Source organism: Alexandromys fortis, unplaced genomic scaffold (assembly GCF_014885135.2).
Source record: "Alexandromys fortis isolate MF-2015 unplaced genomic scaffold, M_Fortis_MF-2015_v1.1 scaffold_240, whole genome shotgun sequence".
In the NCBI taxonomy this organism is placed as follows: domain Eukaryota; kingdom Metazoa; phylum Chordata; class Mammalia; order Rodentia; family Cricetidae; genus Alexandromys; species Alexandromys fortis.
This window is the reverse complement of record NW_026068133.1, coordinates 1,463,933-1,480,574: the sequence shown is the minus strand read 5'-3', so window position 1 is coordinate 1,480,574 and position 16,642 is coordinate 1,463,933. Positions and strand designations below refer to the sequence as shown.

Sequence of the window (16,642 nt, the reverse complement as noted above, 5' to 3'; positions counted from 1 at the left end):
TCCACTTGTGTGTGCACGCAGCACTTCTGGGAGACACAGCCCAAGCCTTCTGCTCATGAAACAAGACGACACCACTCAGATACATGCTCAGCCCCAAGCATCTTTTTTATTGGTCGCCTTTTCAAAAATAATTTATTTACTGTTCTGTACGTTGGCATTTTGCCTGCTTGTATGTCTGTGTGAGGGTGTCAGATCGTGGAGTTACAGACAGCTCTGAGCTGCCACAATTGAACCCAGGTCCTCTGGAAGAGCAGCCTCTTAACCACTGAGCCGTTTTTTGTTTTGCAAGGCAAGGTGCTTCTGTATAATCAGCCTTGCTGTTCTGGAACTAGCTCTTATAGACCAGGCTGGCCTCAAACTCACAGAGGTCTACCTGCCTCTGCCTCCCGAGTGCTGGGATTTAAAGGATTGCATCACCACCTCCCGGGGCTCACATGTTTTTCTTACAGCACCTTTAGAATATAAAATCAGTACCACAGAGATGGCTCAACAGGTAAATATACTTGCCGCTGACCTCAAGGATATGAGTCCAATTCCTGGGACCAACATGGTGGAAGGAGAGAATCAATGCCCACAAGTCATCCTCTGACTTCCACCACATGGGTTCCGGGTTATCAGACTCGGGTGTCAGTCTCGGTGGTATCTGCTGAGCCATCTACCCAGCCCAAGATTTTGAGAAAAAAAAAATTAATGTCAAGTGAACCTCCTTGGTCATTTTCTCCTCTTATTCCCTGTATTGTTTCCTGATGACTCTACTTTTTAGTCCCCTTGTGTGCTGTCTCCCCAAACAGGGTAGTTGGCTGCACTGGGCCTCCTGATCTCAGTGCACTGGGCTGGCTCTCAGCTATGGATGGGGTTTGATGAGACAGCACTTGCTCACTGCACATTTGCTGACCAGGGACTAAGCAAATCACTTTTTTGTTTTGTTTCTGAGACAGGGTGTCTCTACTTATGTAGACAGGGTGGCTGTCCTGGAACTCACTCTGTAGGCCAGGCTGACCTCGAACTCACAGATCCACCTGCTTCTGCCTTCAGAGTGCTAGGATTAAAGGCGTGCACTTTTTAATTTTTAATTTAATTGACTGATTTATCGGGCGTAAATACAGGAGTGTGTGGTGGTGCATGCACCTGCTCGCTTATGGAGGTCAGACAGGGTGTCAGATCTCTTGGAGCTGGAGTTACAGGCATTTTCAGGGTGTCTGCTTGTGTGAATTCAAACTCAGGTCCTCATTCATGACTGTGCAGCAAGCACTCTTAACCAGTGAGCCTCCCCGACTTTTTTTTTTTCTTGATAGGGTCTCGTGCAATTCAAACTCCACATGTGGCTAGCGAGGGTCTTGAGTTCCTGGAGCATCTTTGCATCAATCCTGGAAGTACTGGAATCACAAACTGGTGCCATCGTGCCTGGCAACAAGCCACTTTTTTCAAGAAAATGTGGAGCTGAGCCAGATGGTGGTGGCACATGCCTTGTCTTTAATCCCAGCACTTAGGAGGTATAGAGACAGGTGGATCTCTGGTCTACAGTGCGAGTTTCAGGACAGGCTCTAAAGCTATACAGAAACCCTGTCTTGAAAAACAAAAATAAAAAATTAAAAAAAGAAAGAAAGAAGGAGAAAAGAAAACATGGAACTGGAAGAAGCGGTGCGTTCCTGTGGCCTCAGCACCTGAGAGGTCAAGGCAGGAAGGTTTCTGGTTCAAGGTTCTCCTGGGCAACATGGTCAAAACAAAAACTAAAGGATCGCCAGCAAGATGGCTCTGCAAAGAAGAGAAAGAAGAGAACTTACTGCTCTTGCAGAGGAATTTGGTTTGGTTCCTAGCATCCTGGTACAGTTCCCAAAGCTATGTAAATCCAGTCAGAGGGGATCTGATGCCCTCTTCTGGCCTCTGCCGGCACAAGGCACACATGCAATACGTGTCGATAAATGCAGGCAAAACGCACCTATACGGAAAAATAAACAAATGCCTGAAAGGGAAACAGAGGGGGGTAAAAAAAGAAAACAACAAAAGCAAGTTGCCAATCTGAGGACCTGAGTTCATCCCCAGAACCAGCTCCTCAAAGGCATCCTTTCACTGCCATGTGCCTGCCATGGCATGCGCTTCCACACATACATAAACACAAAACAAATAGGAATAATTAAAAGAAAACAAAAAAAAAAACGGGAATGCACTTGGAACTGCTTTATTGATTCAAAAAATTTAATATTCAGATCTCTTACCACCTCCTTGTAGAACAGGTTTTAAAAAAACAGAAAGACTGTTATACACGAATCACTTAAGATCTGTTTGGATTTAAGTATTAAGGGTGAAAAAAAAGGAACCACGTTCAGCTTTTTTTTTTCCTTTGTCACTGTTGGGTGACAGTGGAGTTCCCCCTCATGAGACTCGTGTGGGGGAAGTACGAGAGGGGAAATGAAGATTCTAGGTTCCTCCACGCTGGCCGTCCTTCCTCTGCCTCTCATGTAGGGAAGCACAGATTTCCCCTGAGCTATGCAGATGGTCCCCAGAGGATGGCCGTTGTCAGGCCTGAGTTCAAGTCAAGAGTTGGATAAGTGCTGGTGGTTTCCACATCATCTCACCTCTTCTGTAAGACAAACCGTGGGGGAGGGTAAAGCTGCCTGTCAGTGCCCCCCTCAGCCTTCTAGAAGCCTCCTCCACCCCATTTTGTTTTTCTTCTTAAAAATGAAAAAAAATTTGAATTTTGCTGGGTGGTGGTGGTGCATGTCTTTAATTCCAGCACTCGGGAGGCAGAGGCAGGCAGATCTCTGTGAGTTCGAGGCCAGCCTGGTCTACAAGAGCTAGTTCCAGGACAGTCTCCATAGCTACAGAGAAACCCTGTCTCGAAAAAACCAAAATAAATAAATAAATAGAATGTTAAGTATATGGGTGTTTTGCATTTGTACATTTCATGTGTGCAGAGGCCACTGAAGCGGCAGAACCCTCCCCCTTCTTTTTCTTTCTTTCATTTTTTTAAAAACAGGGTCACATGTCTTCCAGGGTGACTTCAACTCACTCCCCTGTGTTCCTCACTTGGGAGTGTGGGAGCTGCAGCTGTGGTCCAGGGCTCCTCTGGAAGAGCAGTAGGTACTGTGACCCACTGAGCATCTCGTCTGCCCTTATCTGTTGTTTTTGAAGCACTGAGGAGTGAACCAAGGGCCTTGGACATTTTAGGGAAGTATTCCACCACCGGTCCATATATACATATGGCCCTTTAGTTTATTTATTAATTGATTATTTTTGGATTTATTTTTTATCTTTTTTTTTTTTTTTTGAGACAATGTCTCACTGTGTAGCCCTGGTTGTCCTGGAACTAGCTCTGTAGACCAGGCTGGCCTCAAACTCACAGAGATACCCCTGCCTCCAAGTGCTGGGATTAAAGGCCTGTGACACTATGCTTGTCTTAAATTTAAAAAATACCCCTCCAAAATTTAAAGGGGCTGTGAGACTGCTTATCAGGCAAAAACAATTGTCTCCACGCCTAATGATCTGAGGTCAGTTCCTGGGATCCACATGGTAGAAGGAGAGTACTGACCCCAGTGGGTAGTTCTTAGGTCTCCATAACTGCAACGTGGCACGCACACCCACATATATACACCCCTAACACACATAAATAAAAAGGGTAAAACTTACAAAAAATATTAAAACAACAGCACAGGTCTAGACTAGGGTCAGAGCCAGAGCTTGGTGGCGATGTCCTTGCCAGAGTGGGAGGGGTGTGGCCAGCAGGCAGGGTTGTAGCACAGGTTGAGGAGGGACCCAAAGAGACAGAGCCTTACCTCTTGACATTCCTCTGAGGTCTGACGGAGTTTGGAGTAAGCTTCGGCAATGACAGTGGCCCTAGAGAGCATAGGGAAGCCCTGAAGAGGAGATCCGGTCCTGTCACCCTGCCTCATCCCCACCCCCACCCCCTCACTCCAACTCACTTGCTATGGAGCCCTCCTCCGGGAGGCAAGCCTGGGATGTCCTCTGACGCCAGGGTCCTGAAAACTGTGTTTAGGCGTGGGGGTTCCTGAGCAGAGAAATACAGCTCTGAGGAGGAGGTGAGTAGAGAGTCCATATTTGCCAACCGTCCCTCCCACTGGCCATTTGAAGACTGCTCACCGGCAACTTTGTGGCTCAGGGCTGCGTCTAAAGCCATCTCCCTTCTGATTGCCTCCTCACAAGGCCTGGGGGCCCCTGGGAAGCAGACCACCATGCAAGTCATGTTATCCAAACTTCCCTGGATAAGATGAAGAAAGAGAAGCCTCATGGGAGAGTCAGAAACCTTCCCAGGGTTCCACGCCTTTGAGACCATGGCTTTCCCAGCAATCCTGGTGTTGGGAGTCCCCTTCGCCAATCGTACTATTTCATCCAAGCTCTCGCTTCCATTCGGACCCATCTCTTGGACCATTCCCATTATAGATCGTAGCCATCACGCTTTATTAAAGAAAGCAGCCACGAACCAGCAAGATGTCAGTGGGAAAAGACGATCCCCAGGACCCATATGATGGAAGGAGAGAACTGACTAATATAAGATGTTCTTTGACCTACACACGTGATGTTGTATGAACACGCACACAGAATACAGTATGTAGTGCAATTAAATAAATTAAATTTTAAAAAAGACTGTCTAAAGTCTTTTAAATTCTTCCTATTTAAGGGGATCTTCCTATTTCGGACACATCTCAGGAGGGCCTGAAATCCTAGCTTGGACTCTATTCTTAGAGGCCACGCCCCTTCTCTTAAATCCCTGCCACTTAGCTATCGGTGCCTAAGTACTATGCTCCATCACTGGTTCGAAGCATCCTTGCTCTGGATCCCAAGCCCCTTAGTACACCCTCTAGCTCGGCCCCACCCCTTATCATAAAAGACCCCTCCTCCCCACATGCAGTGGCCCCAGGACCTTGAATAGACACGTGTCCAACAGCTGAGCACAGAGTTGCTCTGGCGCCAAGCCCAGACGGAGGCGCGACGCCACCAGCCCCACCAGGTCCGCACCAGACAGGGCGTCCCACACGCCATCGGAGGCCAGGAGCACGAACTCGTCCTCGGCCTGGCGTGCCAGCGCAGCCACCTCGGGCTCAGCGGACACGAGCTGCAGCTCAGGAGGCCTCCCGGATGCCTGTTTGAAGGCGAAGTCGCCTAGGGCTCGGGACACGGCCAGGGAGCCCTCAACGCGCCGGCGACGAACGGTGCCACCAGCGTCATGGATACGCTCGCGTTCCCGAGGCCGGTGAGGACGATGGTCCTCGGTACAGAAAGCCATAGAGCCCGATCGGCTCAGCAGAGCTCGCGAGTCCCCGCAATGCGCCAGGTAAAGAAAGCGCGGGGACACGAGCAGTACTACTGCCGTCGAGCCGCCGGGGTCGTTGAGGGGCCAGAGCGCGCGCAGATGCGCATCTGTGCGGAGGAAGGCGCTACGCAGAGCCTGGCGCACTTCCTCCGGCTCCCGGGGCGCGGGACCCAGGTCCCCCAGCACGTGACCTGGGAGGTGGCGCGCTCCGAAGCGTGCAGCTCGCGCTCCCCCGTGGCCATCCAGGACTGCGAAAAAAGCCCAACCCGACGGCAGCCCAGGCAAAGCCAGCCGAGCGCAGTGCGCGTCCTCCATGCGCGCGCGCCAGCCCTGCACTGCACTCGCCCCGAAGCGCAGACCGAGCGCAGCCGCCGCACCCCCATGTAGCCTCTGCGAGCATCGGGGCGACTCCAGGAGACCCCCAGGCTCGCCGGGGACCTTGTGTTCCACCTCTGTCTCCTGCTCTGCTGCCTCTTGAGCTCGAGCGAACCACCCGAGACGCTCCAGCAGGCGGGCAAAGGCCGCCATTCTCCTGCCGCGGGGTCAGGAAGGTTCCATCCTCTCACCGCCTTTGTCCAGTGTCCGGTCCCCCCTCCCCCCGCCCCACCTCCCCTAATCTCTTCTTTAAACCAGGTAAATCTCTCTCCTATCCCTTGACCTGGCCTGAAGTCGGCTCACTAAGAGGTGCATTCATGTGTTTCTTCTTTCTCACACTTTCAAAAGCTCAAAAACAGGAGCTTAGTGCCTGGGTCAAGTGCTGGGTTGGGAGTGGGACGATAAGAGCAAACTATTTGCATTCTGCTTCCAGATGTAACACATTATTTGAAAACTTATCACACTCATTTAATGTGTGTGGAGGTCAGAGGGCAACTTGTGAGAGTCGGTTCCACCTTGTTGATCCTGGGGATCGAACTCAAGTCATCAGGCTTGGCAGCAATCGCTTTACCCCTGAGCCCTACCACAGGCCACATACACTATTTTACATGACTTATTATTATTATTATTATCAGGTCTTACTATGTAGCCACAGATGGCTTGGAAAATCGCTTCATACATGAGGCTCTCAAACGTGCAGGCCTGCCTGCCTCTGCCTTTTGAATGCTCGTGGCTTTTTTCTTGTAATTTATTTTTGGATTAATTTATGGGTGTCTTGCGTACATGTATGTACCATATGTATGCTTGGAGGTCAGAAAAGGGTGTCAGATCCTCCAGGACTTGAGTTCTTGATTTGCATAACTGTTGTGAGCTGCCATGTGGGTGCTGGGAATTGAACTTGGATTATTTGTTTTTTAAGATTTATTGATTTATTATGTATTTAGTGTTCTGTCTGCATGTATGTCTGCACACCAGAAGAGGGCACCAGATCTCATACAGAGGGTTATGAGTCACCAAGTGGTGCTGGGAATTGAACTCAGGACCTCTGGAAGAGGAGCCAGTGCTATTAACCCCTGAGCCATCTCGCTAACACTGAACTTGGGCTCTTAAACTACCCAGCTAACTCTTGACCCCCCCCCCCATGCCTGGCTTTTATGTGACCACTTTAGAAAACAGGAAGCTAATGATAGAAAAAAGGAAGGTATGTGGCCGAGAAGTGAACTCTAGGACCCTTGCCCTCAACAGAAAGATCTCATTCAGACCGTAGATTGCCAAGCATAAGCGCCAACCACTTTAGTGGCCCACGTGCCAGCTCCCAAACCATTTTATCTTGTTCTTGAGATAAGTTCTTGTAATTTAAAAATGCCGTGAAGGGCTGGAGAGATGGCTCAGTGGTTAAGAGCACAGCCTGCTCTTCCAGAGGTCCTGAGTTCGATTCCCGGCAACCACATGGTGGCTCACAACCATCTGTAATGAGATCTGGTGCCCTCTTCTGGCCTACAGACACACACATAGACAGAATATTGTATATATAATAAACAAATAAATATTAAAAAAAATAAAATAAAAACACCGTGAAGAGAAGTCGCATCATACAACAAGGCTCACATAGGAGGTTTACTTGAAGAGAGAAAAGGGAGAGAGAATGAGGTTCGGTGGTCGAGACCGGTCCCTGGGGACAACAGTGGCAGAAAAGAGAGAAAGAGATGGGAGGTGGGCAAGGTCCACCTTTTATAAGGAAAAGTAGCAAATGTGCTGCTCTTAATTGCTGCAACTGAGGACATATCCAAGGACAGGCCAGTACAGATGCCTGAATACTAACAGTACTCACGTAGCCCAGGCTGGACTCAAACTTCACTAGTAGCTGAGGCTGGCCTTGAACTCTTGATTATTCCTGCTTTTGCCTTCAGGGTACTGGCTAGTTGAAGGTGGCCTCCCAGCCAAGAGGCTTGTAATCCCAGCACTTGGGAGGTAGAGGCAGGAGGATCAGGAGTTCAAAGCCATTGTAGGCTTGTCCCCCCACCCCAAAGAAAAACCCAACAAAAAGCAAAACAAAACAAAAAAACTGTCATAGTAATTCCTTTTAAAAAATACTGGGAGGTGGTGGCACATGCCTATAATCCCTGCACTCAGGAGGCAGAGGCAGGCTGATCTCTGTGAGTTCAAGGCCAGCCTGGTCTACCGAGTGAGTTCCTGGACAGCCAGGGCTACACGAAGAATTCCTGTCTTAAAAAAAAAAAACTTAAACAAACAAAGAGGGCTGGTGAGGTGGCTCAGAGCTTAAGAGCATTGCCTGCTCTTCCAAAGGTCCTGAGTTCAATTCCCAGCAACCACATGGTGGCTCACAACAATCTGTAATGGGGTCTGGTGCCCTCTTCTGGCCTGCAGGCATACACACAGACAGAATATTGTATACATAATAAAAACAAAACAAAGCTGTCCCGACTCCCACGTGTGATCAGTTTATCGACATAACCTTCCTCTTACGGGTCCTTTCTATTCTCTCAAGATCACATCTCTAGCTCAGACCCCATCTACTAAATTCAATTCCTGAAATCCACATGGCAGAAGGAAGGAAACCCAGGACCTAGTGCTGGCCGAAGCTGCTCAGAAGAGGGGTTGGCTAAGTGATAGAGTCAGAGTAGAACAGGAGTTTTGTCTAATTTGTTTACGCATACCCCTCTGAGGCCTAGGACAGTGCCTGTCTCACGACACGTGCCCCGTAGATGATTGTTGAGAGGATGGACTGAAACTTCCCCAGGCTCCTACTTTGAAGACTGAGAATAAGCTTGCTGGGAACTTACGTGTGTGTGGAGGAGACTGACCGCATGCATGCTCCATGGCACACACACCCCCATCCCCACACACAAATAAGCGTAAAATAAAGTTTTAAGCTTGAGTACCCTTTTTCCGCCCTCCTTTTCCATGCCATCTGCAAGTCTTGCCTCAGATTCTACCCCAGAACTTCATCTTCCACCATCTCTCAATACCATCACCCCTAGATCTGCCCCCAACCCATGCGCTTCTGGACATTCATTCCAAAGCCTCATTCCACTCAAGCCCCGCCCCACTCCTCTAAAGGCCGCGCCCTCGAGCTCAAGACCCCTCCCTTTATCATAGTGGACCCGCCCTCTATGCCCTCCAGCCCCGCCTCTCAGCTCCTGGCCCCGCCCCCGAGCCCCGCGCTGCAGTGCCTGCTTTTCCACGGCCCCGCCCTCCCGCGCCTTAGCAGAGGGCGGCGGCGGCGGTGGTGGTAGTGGCGGCGGCGGCTGCTGGAGCAGCCAAGGAGGATGGCGGCGGCGTCGTGGACGCGGCGGAGATGAGCGCCCGTGGCCCCAGGCCCAGGGCGGCGCGGCCGGAGTGGGCGGGGGTCCCGATGCAGGCCCGAGGGGGGCCATGGGGCAGGTCCTGCCGGTCTTCGCCCACTGCAGTGAGTATGGAGAGGATCCGGCCTGGTTTGGGGCGCAGAAACCCGCGTGGGGTCCTCTTTGGGTCTCCATCTTCGGCGCGCGCCGCGGGGTTGAAGGGAAGGAGCCGAAGGAGACAAAGGAACCCTTCCCCTCCCCTCCCCCCTCCCACCCCGCGCTTTGGCGGCAACTGGGACATCCTGACCCGGAGAACCCGCTGCAGTGGGGCGGAGGTGGGGGTCATGGAGATCGCCTGTTGGGGGGCTCTCGGGGCGCGGGATTGGGTCGCCCCGCCCAGTCCGAGAAGGAGCAGGCGCGTGGGGAGCTGTCCCTAGCACTGGTGCTGGCCGCAGCTGACGGGTTGAGTCAGGATGGAGAAGCATTCGATTCCCTTCATCATCCATTTTCGCATCTCACCCTCGTAATCTGCCCAAAAGGCACTTCTAATGTCACCCTGAATGTCCGACCCCTGTCCCCCAAAAACACTCTCCTTGGGTTGGTGCCAACACTACTGAGTCTTTAGCGGGCTTTTCCATTCAGTAGTAACCCTGCCGAAAACCCCACTCCTCGGCAGGCCTCCCGGTTGCTCAGGTGAGGAAATGAGGTGGGGGCAGGTGGTCCGGTTTCGATTTTCGAAGGCTTCGAGGCTCTCCTGTGTGCCGAGCGCCAAGCTGACTCTGAGGGGCTGGCTTCTTGTTCCAAGCCCCTCATCTGATCCTGCTCAACTCTGAGCCATTGGCTCTAGCAGTCGGTGTTTACCATCCTGCGTCCCACACAGGGTGGTTCTGACAGCTGGGGATGCCGACGCTAGCAGATCTAGCCACTTGCACGTCTTGGGTATCCAGATGCCCAAGTTCTTGAGAATGTGGACATTTTTAGTTTCACTCCCCTCCCCAGTGTCCAAAGATCTTGTCTTTAGCTAAAATTATGAGGGGAGACCCTGCACGCCTGTCCCCAGCCTTACTCTCCCCGACTCATCCCTTTATACCCCTCTATTCCTCTTCTAATCACAGTGCCCCCCACCCCGGTCTGGCAGGCTTCTCTCTAGGCATCTTTGAGATTCACTTCCTTCGGGTCTGAGATCTGTTGCCATCAGAAAATCCTTGAAGACTATCTTGTGTCAAGCAGCGCTCGGCCTCCCTTACCTTGTCTGACTCCATGTTTTATGGACTCCTCCACAGGGTGTAACTTTATGAAGCCAGGAGTTTTGTCTAATTTGTTCATAACATGCTCCCCCAGGGCCTAGAACATTGCCGGCCACATAATGTGTACTTAATGGATAATGGTTGCATGCGTGAATGAACTGAAACTTCCCAAGGCTCCTCCTTTGAAGGCTGATATTGTTTCCTGTAGCCCAGGCAGAACTGGGACTGTATATGTTGTATATGTAGGGATCTGAGGTTAACATTGACCTTCTGATCCTCCTGCCTCCACCTATCCCGAGTTGGGATCACCAGGCATGCACCATCACCCCCTCTATTGGATGCTGGGGATTGATCCTGGGGCTTTGTTCGCTGTAAGTGAGCACTCAGCCTGGTGATCTACATCCTTGGCCACATAGCAGAGCCTCTAAGAATTATCCTTCTCCTCTTCTGTGTCTTTAATTGGTTTTTTAAGATTTATTTATCTTATGTATATGAGGATTCTCTCTGCACATATACCTGCAGGCCAGAAGAAGGCATCAGATCCCATTATAGATGGTTGTGAGCCACCATGTGGTTGCTGGGAATTGAACTCAGGAAGTCTGGTAGAGTGGCCAGTGCTCTTAACCACTGAGTTCTCTCTCCAAGTCTCTAATTTTTATTTTTATTTATTTATTTTTAATTTTTTTAGTTTTTCGAGACAGGGTTTCTCTGTAGCTTTGGAGCCTGTCCTGGCACTAGCTCTTCTGTTCTCAATGTCCCTACAGTATTTTTTTTAATATTTATTTATTTATCATATATACAATATTCTGTCTGTGTATATGCCTGAAGGCCAGAAGAGGGCACCAGACCTCATTACAAATGGTTGTGAGCCACCATGTGGTTGCTGGGAATTGAACTCAGGACCTTTGGAAGAGTAGGCAATGCTCTTAATCTCTGAGCCGTCTCTCCAGCCCCTGTCCCTACAGTTTTATGGTCTGTATAGAGAAGGCAAAATGTCCTGTGTTCAAATGTTCTAAAATTCTCTTGGTTCCAGCCATGCAGGCCTCCAGCACTGGTGCACTTCTGTGATTAAATGATTATTCTTTTTTTTTAATCTTTTTTTCTTTCATTATTTTATTTTTGAGACAGTGTTCCCCTGTGTAGTCCTGGCTGTTCTGGAACTCGCTTTGTAGACCAGGCTGGCTTGAAACTCACAGAAATCTTCCTGCCTCTGCCTCCCAAATGCTGGGATTAACTTCATGCACCATGTGTGTGTGTGTGGGGGGGGTGCTCCACGAGTTCTGGATTCTGTGTGTGGAGGTCAGAGGTCAACTGTAGAGAGTGAGGTTGGCCAGGTCGGCGCCTTGCACATGTGTATTTAAACAGTCCGAGCCACGAGAATCTTCCTTTCCCATTGCAGAAGAAGCTCCTTCTACAGCCTCTTCTACCCCCGATTCCACCGAAGGTAAGTGCAGCGGAGAGACGTGGGGGGGGGGTCCTCACGACTGGGTGGCTTGGAGAGGCTGAGAACCCTTCTCCCACTGCAGGAGGGAATGACGACTCGGATTTTCGGGAGCTACACACAGCCCGGGAATTCTCAGAGGACGACGAGGAGGAGACCACATCGCAGGACTGGGGTACCCCAAGGGAGCTGACCTTTTCGTACATTGCCTTCGACGGCATAGTGGGTTCTGGGGGCCGTAGGGACTCAGTTGCCCGTAGACCCCGTCCCCAGGGGCGTTCAGTCTCAGAACCACGAGACCCACCCCCACAGCCCGGCCTGGGGGACAGCTTGGAGAGCATCCCTAGCCTGAGCCAGTCGCCAGAGCCGGGGCGCCGAGGTGACCCTGACACCCTGCCTCTGGCTGAGCACCCGCTGGAGGACCAGCTGGGCTGGGCTGCCCGGAGTGCAGGATCCGGGGAGGATTCGGCCACCAGCAGCTCCACCCCACTGGAAAACGAGGAGCCTGATGAATTGGAGGCCATCGAGCCTAAGGAAGGTGAGATCTCAGAGGTGCTCGGAGGGTGTGTGGCACACCAGGATACCTCCAAGAAGAAAGCTCATGGCCTCTCTCTCTCAATGACACTAGAGGCGAACCTGGAACTCCGACTTGCTCAGGCTCTACGTTCGCAACTTGAGGTCCTGACTCCTCAGCCTAGCCCCAGTTCCCGGACCCCCCAGGCTCATACTCCATCCCCATCAAGATCACAAGATTCGAACTCCGGCCCTGATGAACCTCTGCTGAACGAGGAAGAAGAGCATTGGCGACTGCTGGAGCAGGAGCCAATCACGGCACAGTGCCTCGATAGCACAGACCAATCAGAATTCATATTGAAACCGCTCCTTCTAGGTAAGTGGTTTGTGAGCAGATGGCTCCTCTGGGCTGTAGAGGACCTTGTTCAACTAGACAGAGTTAGGGAGATTGACACTTTTAAGTGTAACGGGATCAGCTTGGCACAGGACCTAAGAACAATGGAGAAGGGGGTCCCCCAAAACCCCCTTTGCCCGAGGGTCTGTGGTTTTGGGGTTCTCCCCCACAATGCATATGCAAACTGGTAACTAACTCCAGGGCTTGTTCCACACGGCCTTGAACTCCATCCACCTGCCTCAGCCTCAGCTAGGAGCACAGGCCTGCAGCCACCAGAGCCATCCCATCCCAGTCATTGACTCATTGGGCTCGCTCTTTCTTTCTTTCTTTCTTTCTTTCTTTCTTTCTTTCTTTCTTTCTTTCTTTCCTTTCTTTCTTTCCTTTCTTTCTTTCTTTCCTTCCTTTCTTCCTTCCTTTCTTCCTTCCTTCCTTCTTTCCTTCCTTTCTTTCTTCCTTTCTCTCTTTTCAATTTTTTCTTTTCTTTTTTGGTTTTTCAAAGACAGGGTGGGTTTCTCCGTGTAGCCTTGGCTGTCCTGAAATTCACTCTGTAGACCAGGCTGGCCTCAAACTCACAGAAATCCACCTTCCTGTGCTTCCTGAGTGCTGGGATTAAAGATTAAAGGCCACTGCCTGGCCCCTGGCCCCTTTGGTTTTTTTTTTTTTTTTTTTTTTTTTTTTTGGTTTTTCAAGACAGGATTTCTCTGTAGCTCTGGAGCCTGACCTGGAACTTGCTCTGTAGAACAGGTTGGCCCAAACTCACAGAGATCCGCCTGTCTCTATCCCCCCAAGCGCTGGGATTAAACACATGCGCTACCACTGCCTGACTCCCTTGGCTTTTTGTACTGGAAATGAATGCTGCATGGAGCACTGGGTTGGGTGAGGTAAAGAATTAATCCTCCCTTTTTCAGAGGACTTCACTTAGAAGTTGAATGTGCCCATGGGGACTTTTAAATTTTTTTTAAATATCAGGCCAGGCCTGGCAGCATCTACCTTAAATTTCAGCGCTTGGGCAGCAGAGGCAGGTGTATCTTGGTGAGTCTAAGGCTGCCTTAGTCTACATAGTAAGCTTCCGTCTATTTCAGGCTATATAGTGAGACCCTGTCCCAGTTTTTGTTTTGTTTGGTTTTGATTTTAGCTTTGGTTTTTGGTGACAGGGTTTGTCTGTATAGCTCTGGCTGTGCTGGAACTCATTTTGTAGACCAGGATGGCCTTGAACTCACAGAGATCCACCTGTCTCTGCCTCCCACGTGCTGGGATTAAAGGGGTTAAACTGCCTGGTGTTGTTTATTTTATTCCAGGTGTATAAATGTTTTCCCTGCGTGTATATCTGTGCACCAAGTGCGTGCTTGGTGCCTGTGCAGGTCAGAAGAGGGACCCATATCACCTGGAACTAGAGCTAGGGGGGCTGTGAGCTACCTGGTGGGTGCTGGGAACTGAACCCAAGTCCTCTGCAGAGCACTGAGTGCTCCCACTGAGCCATCTCTCCAGGCCCTCTCAGGACAACTTTTGGGAGTCCATCTTCACCTTTCACCTTGTAGAGGCAGCATCTAGGGGCGGGGTGGGGCTTGAGTTTTGCTGTCCTAGCTTTGCTGTCCTAGAACTCACTGTATAGGCCAGATTGGACTCGAACTCACAAAGATCCGATTTCTGTTGCTACATTGCCTGCTCCAGGCTAGGTGGCTGAGAGCTTTCAGGCAATTCTCCTGTTTCGGCCTCTCATTGCATTATAGAAGTTGTTGGGATTACAGATGCTCAGCACCTTATCCAGCTCTTTCCCTGGTTCCTGGAGGCCTGACGCAGGATGCCAGGCTTGTGCTGCAAGATCTTATGCACTGAGCCACCCCCACCCCAACACACACCCAGGGCCTCTACAAAAACTTTCCTTGTGGGCTAGAGATGGATTAGCTGTTACAAGCACTGACTTTTCTTGCAGAGAACAGGCGTGGTGCCCAACGGCCTGCAAGTCCAGCTACAGGGATCTAACGCCCTCTTCTGGCCACTTTTGTCACCTGAACTCATGTCCTGGGCACACTCACATAAAGAGCCATAAAATATTAAATGGATTTCCTCTCACCAAGTATTGTGGTGCGCACCTATACTCCAGCACTTGAGAGGCAGAGACAGGAAGATTACGGCTTCAAGTTCAGCCTCAGCTACATAGCAAGTTCTGTTTAGTCTATTGTGACAACTCAGGATTTTAATCCTAGCACTTGGGGAGGCTGAGATAGGAAGATTGGGAGTTCAAGGCCAGCCTGGGCTACCTGAGACACTGTGTTAAGAAAACAAAACCAAGGGGGATGGAGAGATGGCTCAGAGGTTAAGAGCAATGTCCACTCTTCCCAAAGACCCAGGTTTAAATCGACGTGGCAGCTCACACCTGTTGGTAACTCCAGTTCTAAGACCCAACATCCTCACACAGGGATACGTGCAGGCAAAATACCAATGCCCATATAAAATAAAATGAAAAACTTAAAAAACAACAAACAAACAAAAAAAACCCAAAACATAATGAAACTAAAAACTTTTACTGAGGCTTGGCATGATGGGGAATGGACACCTTAAAATCCCAGCACTCTAGACGATTAGGCAGGTGCATTTTGGTGGGTTGCAGGCCATCTTGGGCTTCGCAGCGAACAAAAAGGTCTACTTTTCCCCAACTGTATTCAGTCTTTTGTTAACAGACTCTCAGCCTAGTTTAAAAAGCCTGGGCCTCCAGGAACCGCAAGCAGTTGGTTAAAGACGACTCCTTGTCTATTTACAAAGTTCCAATTTGGGAGTTGTCCCCACCTCTCTGGACAGCCATTGGTTGGGTACAAAGGGGCCCTTCCCCTCCGCTCTTTCCCTCGGGTCTCACTGAAGTGGGCAAAATCCCCAGAAGCCGGGCGTCTGCAGCCGCTCTCTCGGAGCCGAGATGGGGAGTAAAGGTGGGCTTGTCGGGCGGCCTAGAGCCGGGGTCCGGGAACAGCAAAGGGGTTCAGATTTGTCCTTTTTTTTCTTGCGATCTGGGGCATGGTTTCCACCTGGGTATTTAGAGTTGTCAGATATGCATGCCAGGGCTGGGGCGGCGGATCAGGGGACGTCTTGAGAGGACGTTGAGGGAACATGGGGTCCCCTCTTCAAGCCAGAGAGCTTTGGGGCCCAGGAGCAGGGACGTTCCCCTCCCCCAGCCTGGGAGTCCTGGCTCCTGCGCTGTCACTCAGCCTGGACGTGCCAGCACAGCTGCGGAGGCCCCCTCCCCCTAGCGAGCCTAAACTTAGCCCCGCCTCAGGCGACCCGGCCCCTCCCCCACCCCCTGGTGTGTGTCTGGGAGACGGACTGGGAGGACCCAACCCCCCTACCCCCCTCAAACCCCCACCCCGCATTAGGGAAAGAGGACCCCTCTTTAGTGTTGTTTAGAATATATAAGGAGCGTACAGAAATGAGATCAGACTCCGGGAGCAGCCCAGGGCTTGGCAAGTTGAATGGGTTGTTTTGACAGTGGGGGCGCCTGTAGATCAGTTGAAAGGAAATAAAAGGATACTGAAATCAAAATTTGGGGCTCAAATGGGTGTGGCTTCACTGGAGTGCTGTAGAGGTTTAGGTGAATAGGAGGAACCCTTTAAGATTGGACGTCCGCAACCATGGGCTCTGGCCTGGTTAGTGAGTTCCCCATCTCTGGGAGGGGTCAGTAGTTTGTGGTCAGGGTTCGGAGTATCAGATGGTGTAATCATACACTTAGAACTTTAAAAAATGTTTTGGTAACTAGGCATAGTGACACACCCCTAGCACTGGGAGGCAGACGCAGACGCAGGAGGATGGCTCTAAGTTCCAGGGCAGCCAAGGCTATTATATAGCAAGACCCTGCCACAGAAAACAGACTCACCACCAACAAATAAGTTGTTAGTCTTCCCTGTGACCAATTTGACAAAATGTATACCGTTAAAGAACAGGGGACATGCCAGGCGGTGGTGGTGCATGCCTTTAAGCCCAGCATTCGGTAGGTAGAGGCAGGCGGATCTCTGTGAGCTTGAGGTCAGCCTGGTCTAAGAGTTCCAGGACAACCAGCGCTACACAGAGAAACCCTGTCTTGAGGAAAAAAAAAAAAAAAAAAAAAAAAAA

At 50.6% G+C, this 16,642-nt stretch overlaps 2 protein-coding genes across 3 annotated transcripts in view; one reads left to right on the top strand and one right to left on the bottom strand.

Moving 5' to 3' along the window:
- Positions 1–1,110: 1,110 nt before the first annotated feature.
- On the bottom strand, positions 1,111–5,797 carry Ppm1n (protein phosphatase, Mg2+/Mn2+ dependent 1N (putative)). Of its 2 annotated transcripts, XM_050126327.1 has the most exons (5): positions 4,880–5,797; positions 4,099–4,216; positions 3,921–4,026; positions 3,774–3,834; positions 1,111–2,581 (listed from the first exon to the last, which is right to left on the bottom strand). In XM_050126327.1, exons 1-5 carry the CDS (start codon positions 5,795–5,797, stop codon positions 2,573–2,575), a joined length of 1,212 nt encoding a protein of 403 aa, XP_049982284.1. In that variant the 3' UTR covers positions 1,111–2,572. The 2 variants fall into 2 exon arrangements, with proteins under 2 accessions (XP_049982284.1, XP_049982283.1); XM_050126326.1 differs by lacking the exon at positions 1,111–2,581 and having other exon boundaries at positions 3,326–3,834.
- A 3,076-nt stretch (positions 5,798–8,873) lies between these two features.
- The window catches only part of Rtn2 (reticulon 2), an 11,841-nt gene continuing 4,072 nt past the window's right edge, over positions 8,874–16,642 (top strand). Inside the window, exons 1-5 of the mRNA XM_050126364.1 lie at positions 8,874–9,074; positions 11,596–11,640; positions 11,723–12,175; positions 12,266–12,526; positions 15,687–15,841. Coding sequence (XP_049982321.1) covers positions 9,041–9,074; positions 11,596–11,640; positions 11,723–12,175; positions 12,266–12,526; positions 15,687–15,841 — 948 coding nt within the window. The 5' untranslated portion in view covers positions 8,874–9,040. The remainder of the gene's footprint in view (positions 9,075–11,595; positions 11,641–11,722; positions 12,176–12,265; positions 12,527–15,686; positions 15,842–16,642) is intronic.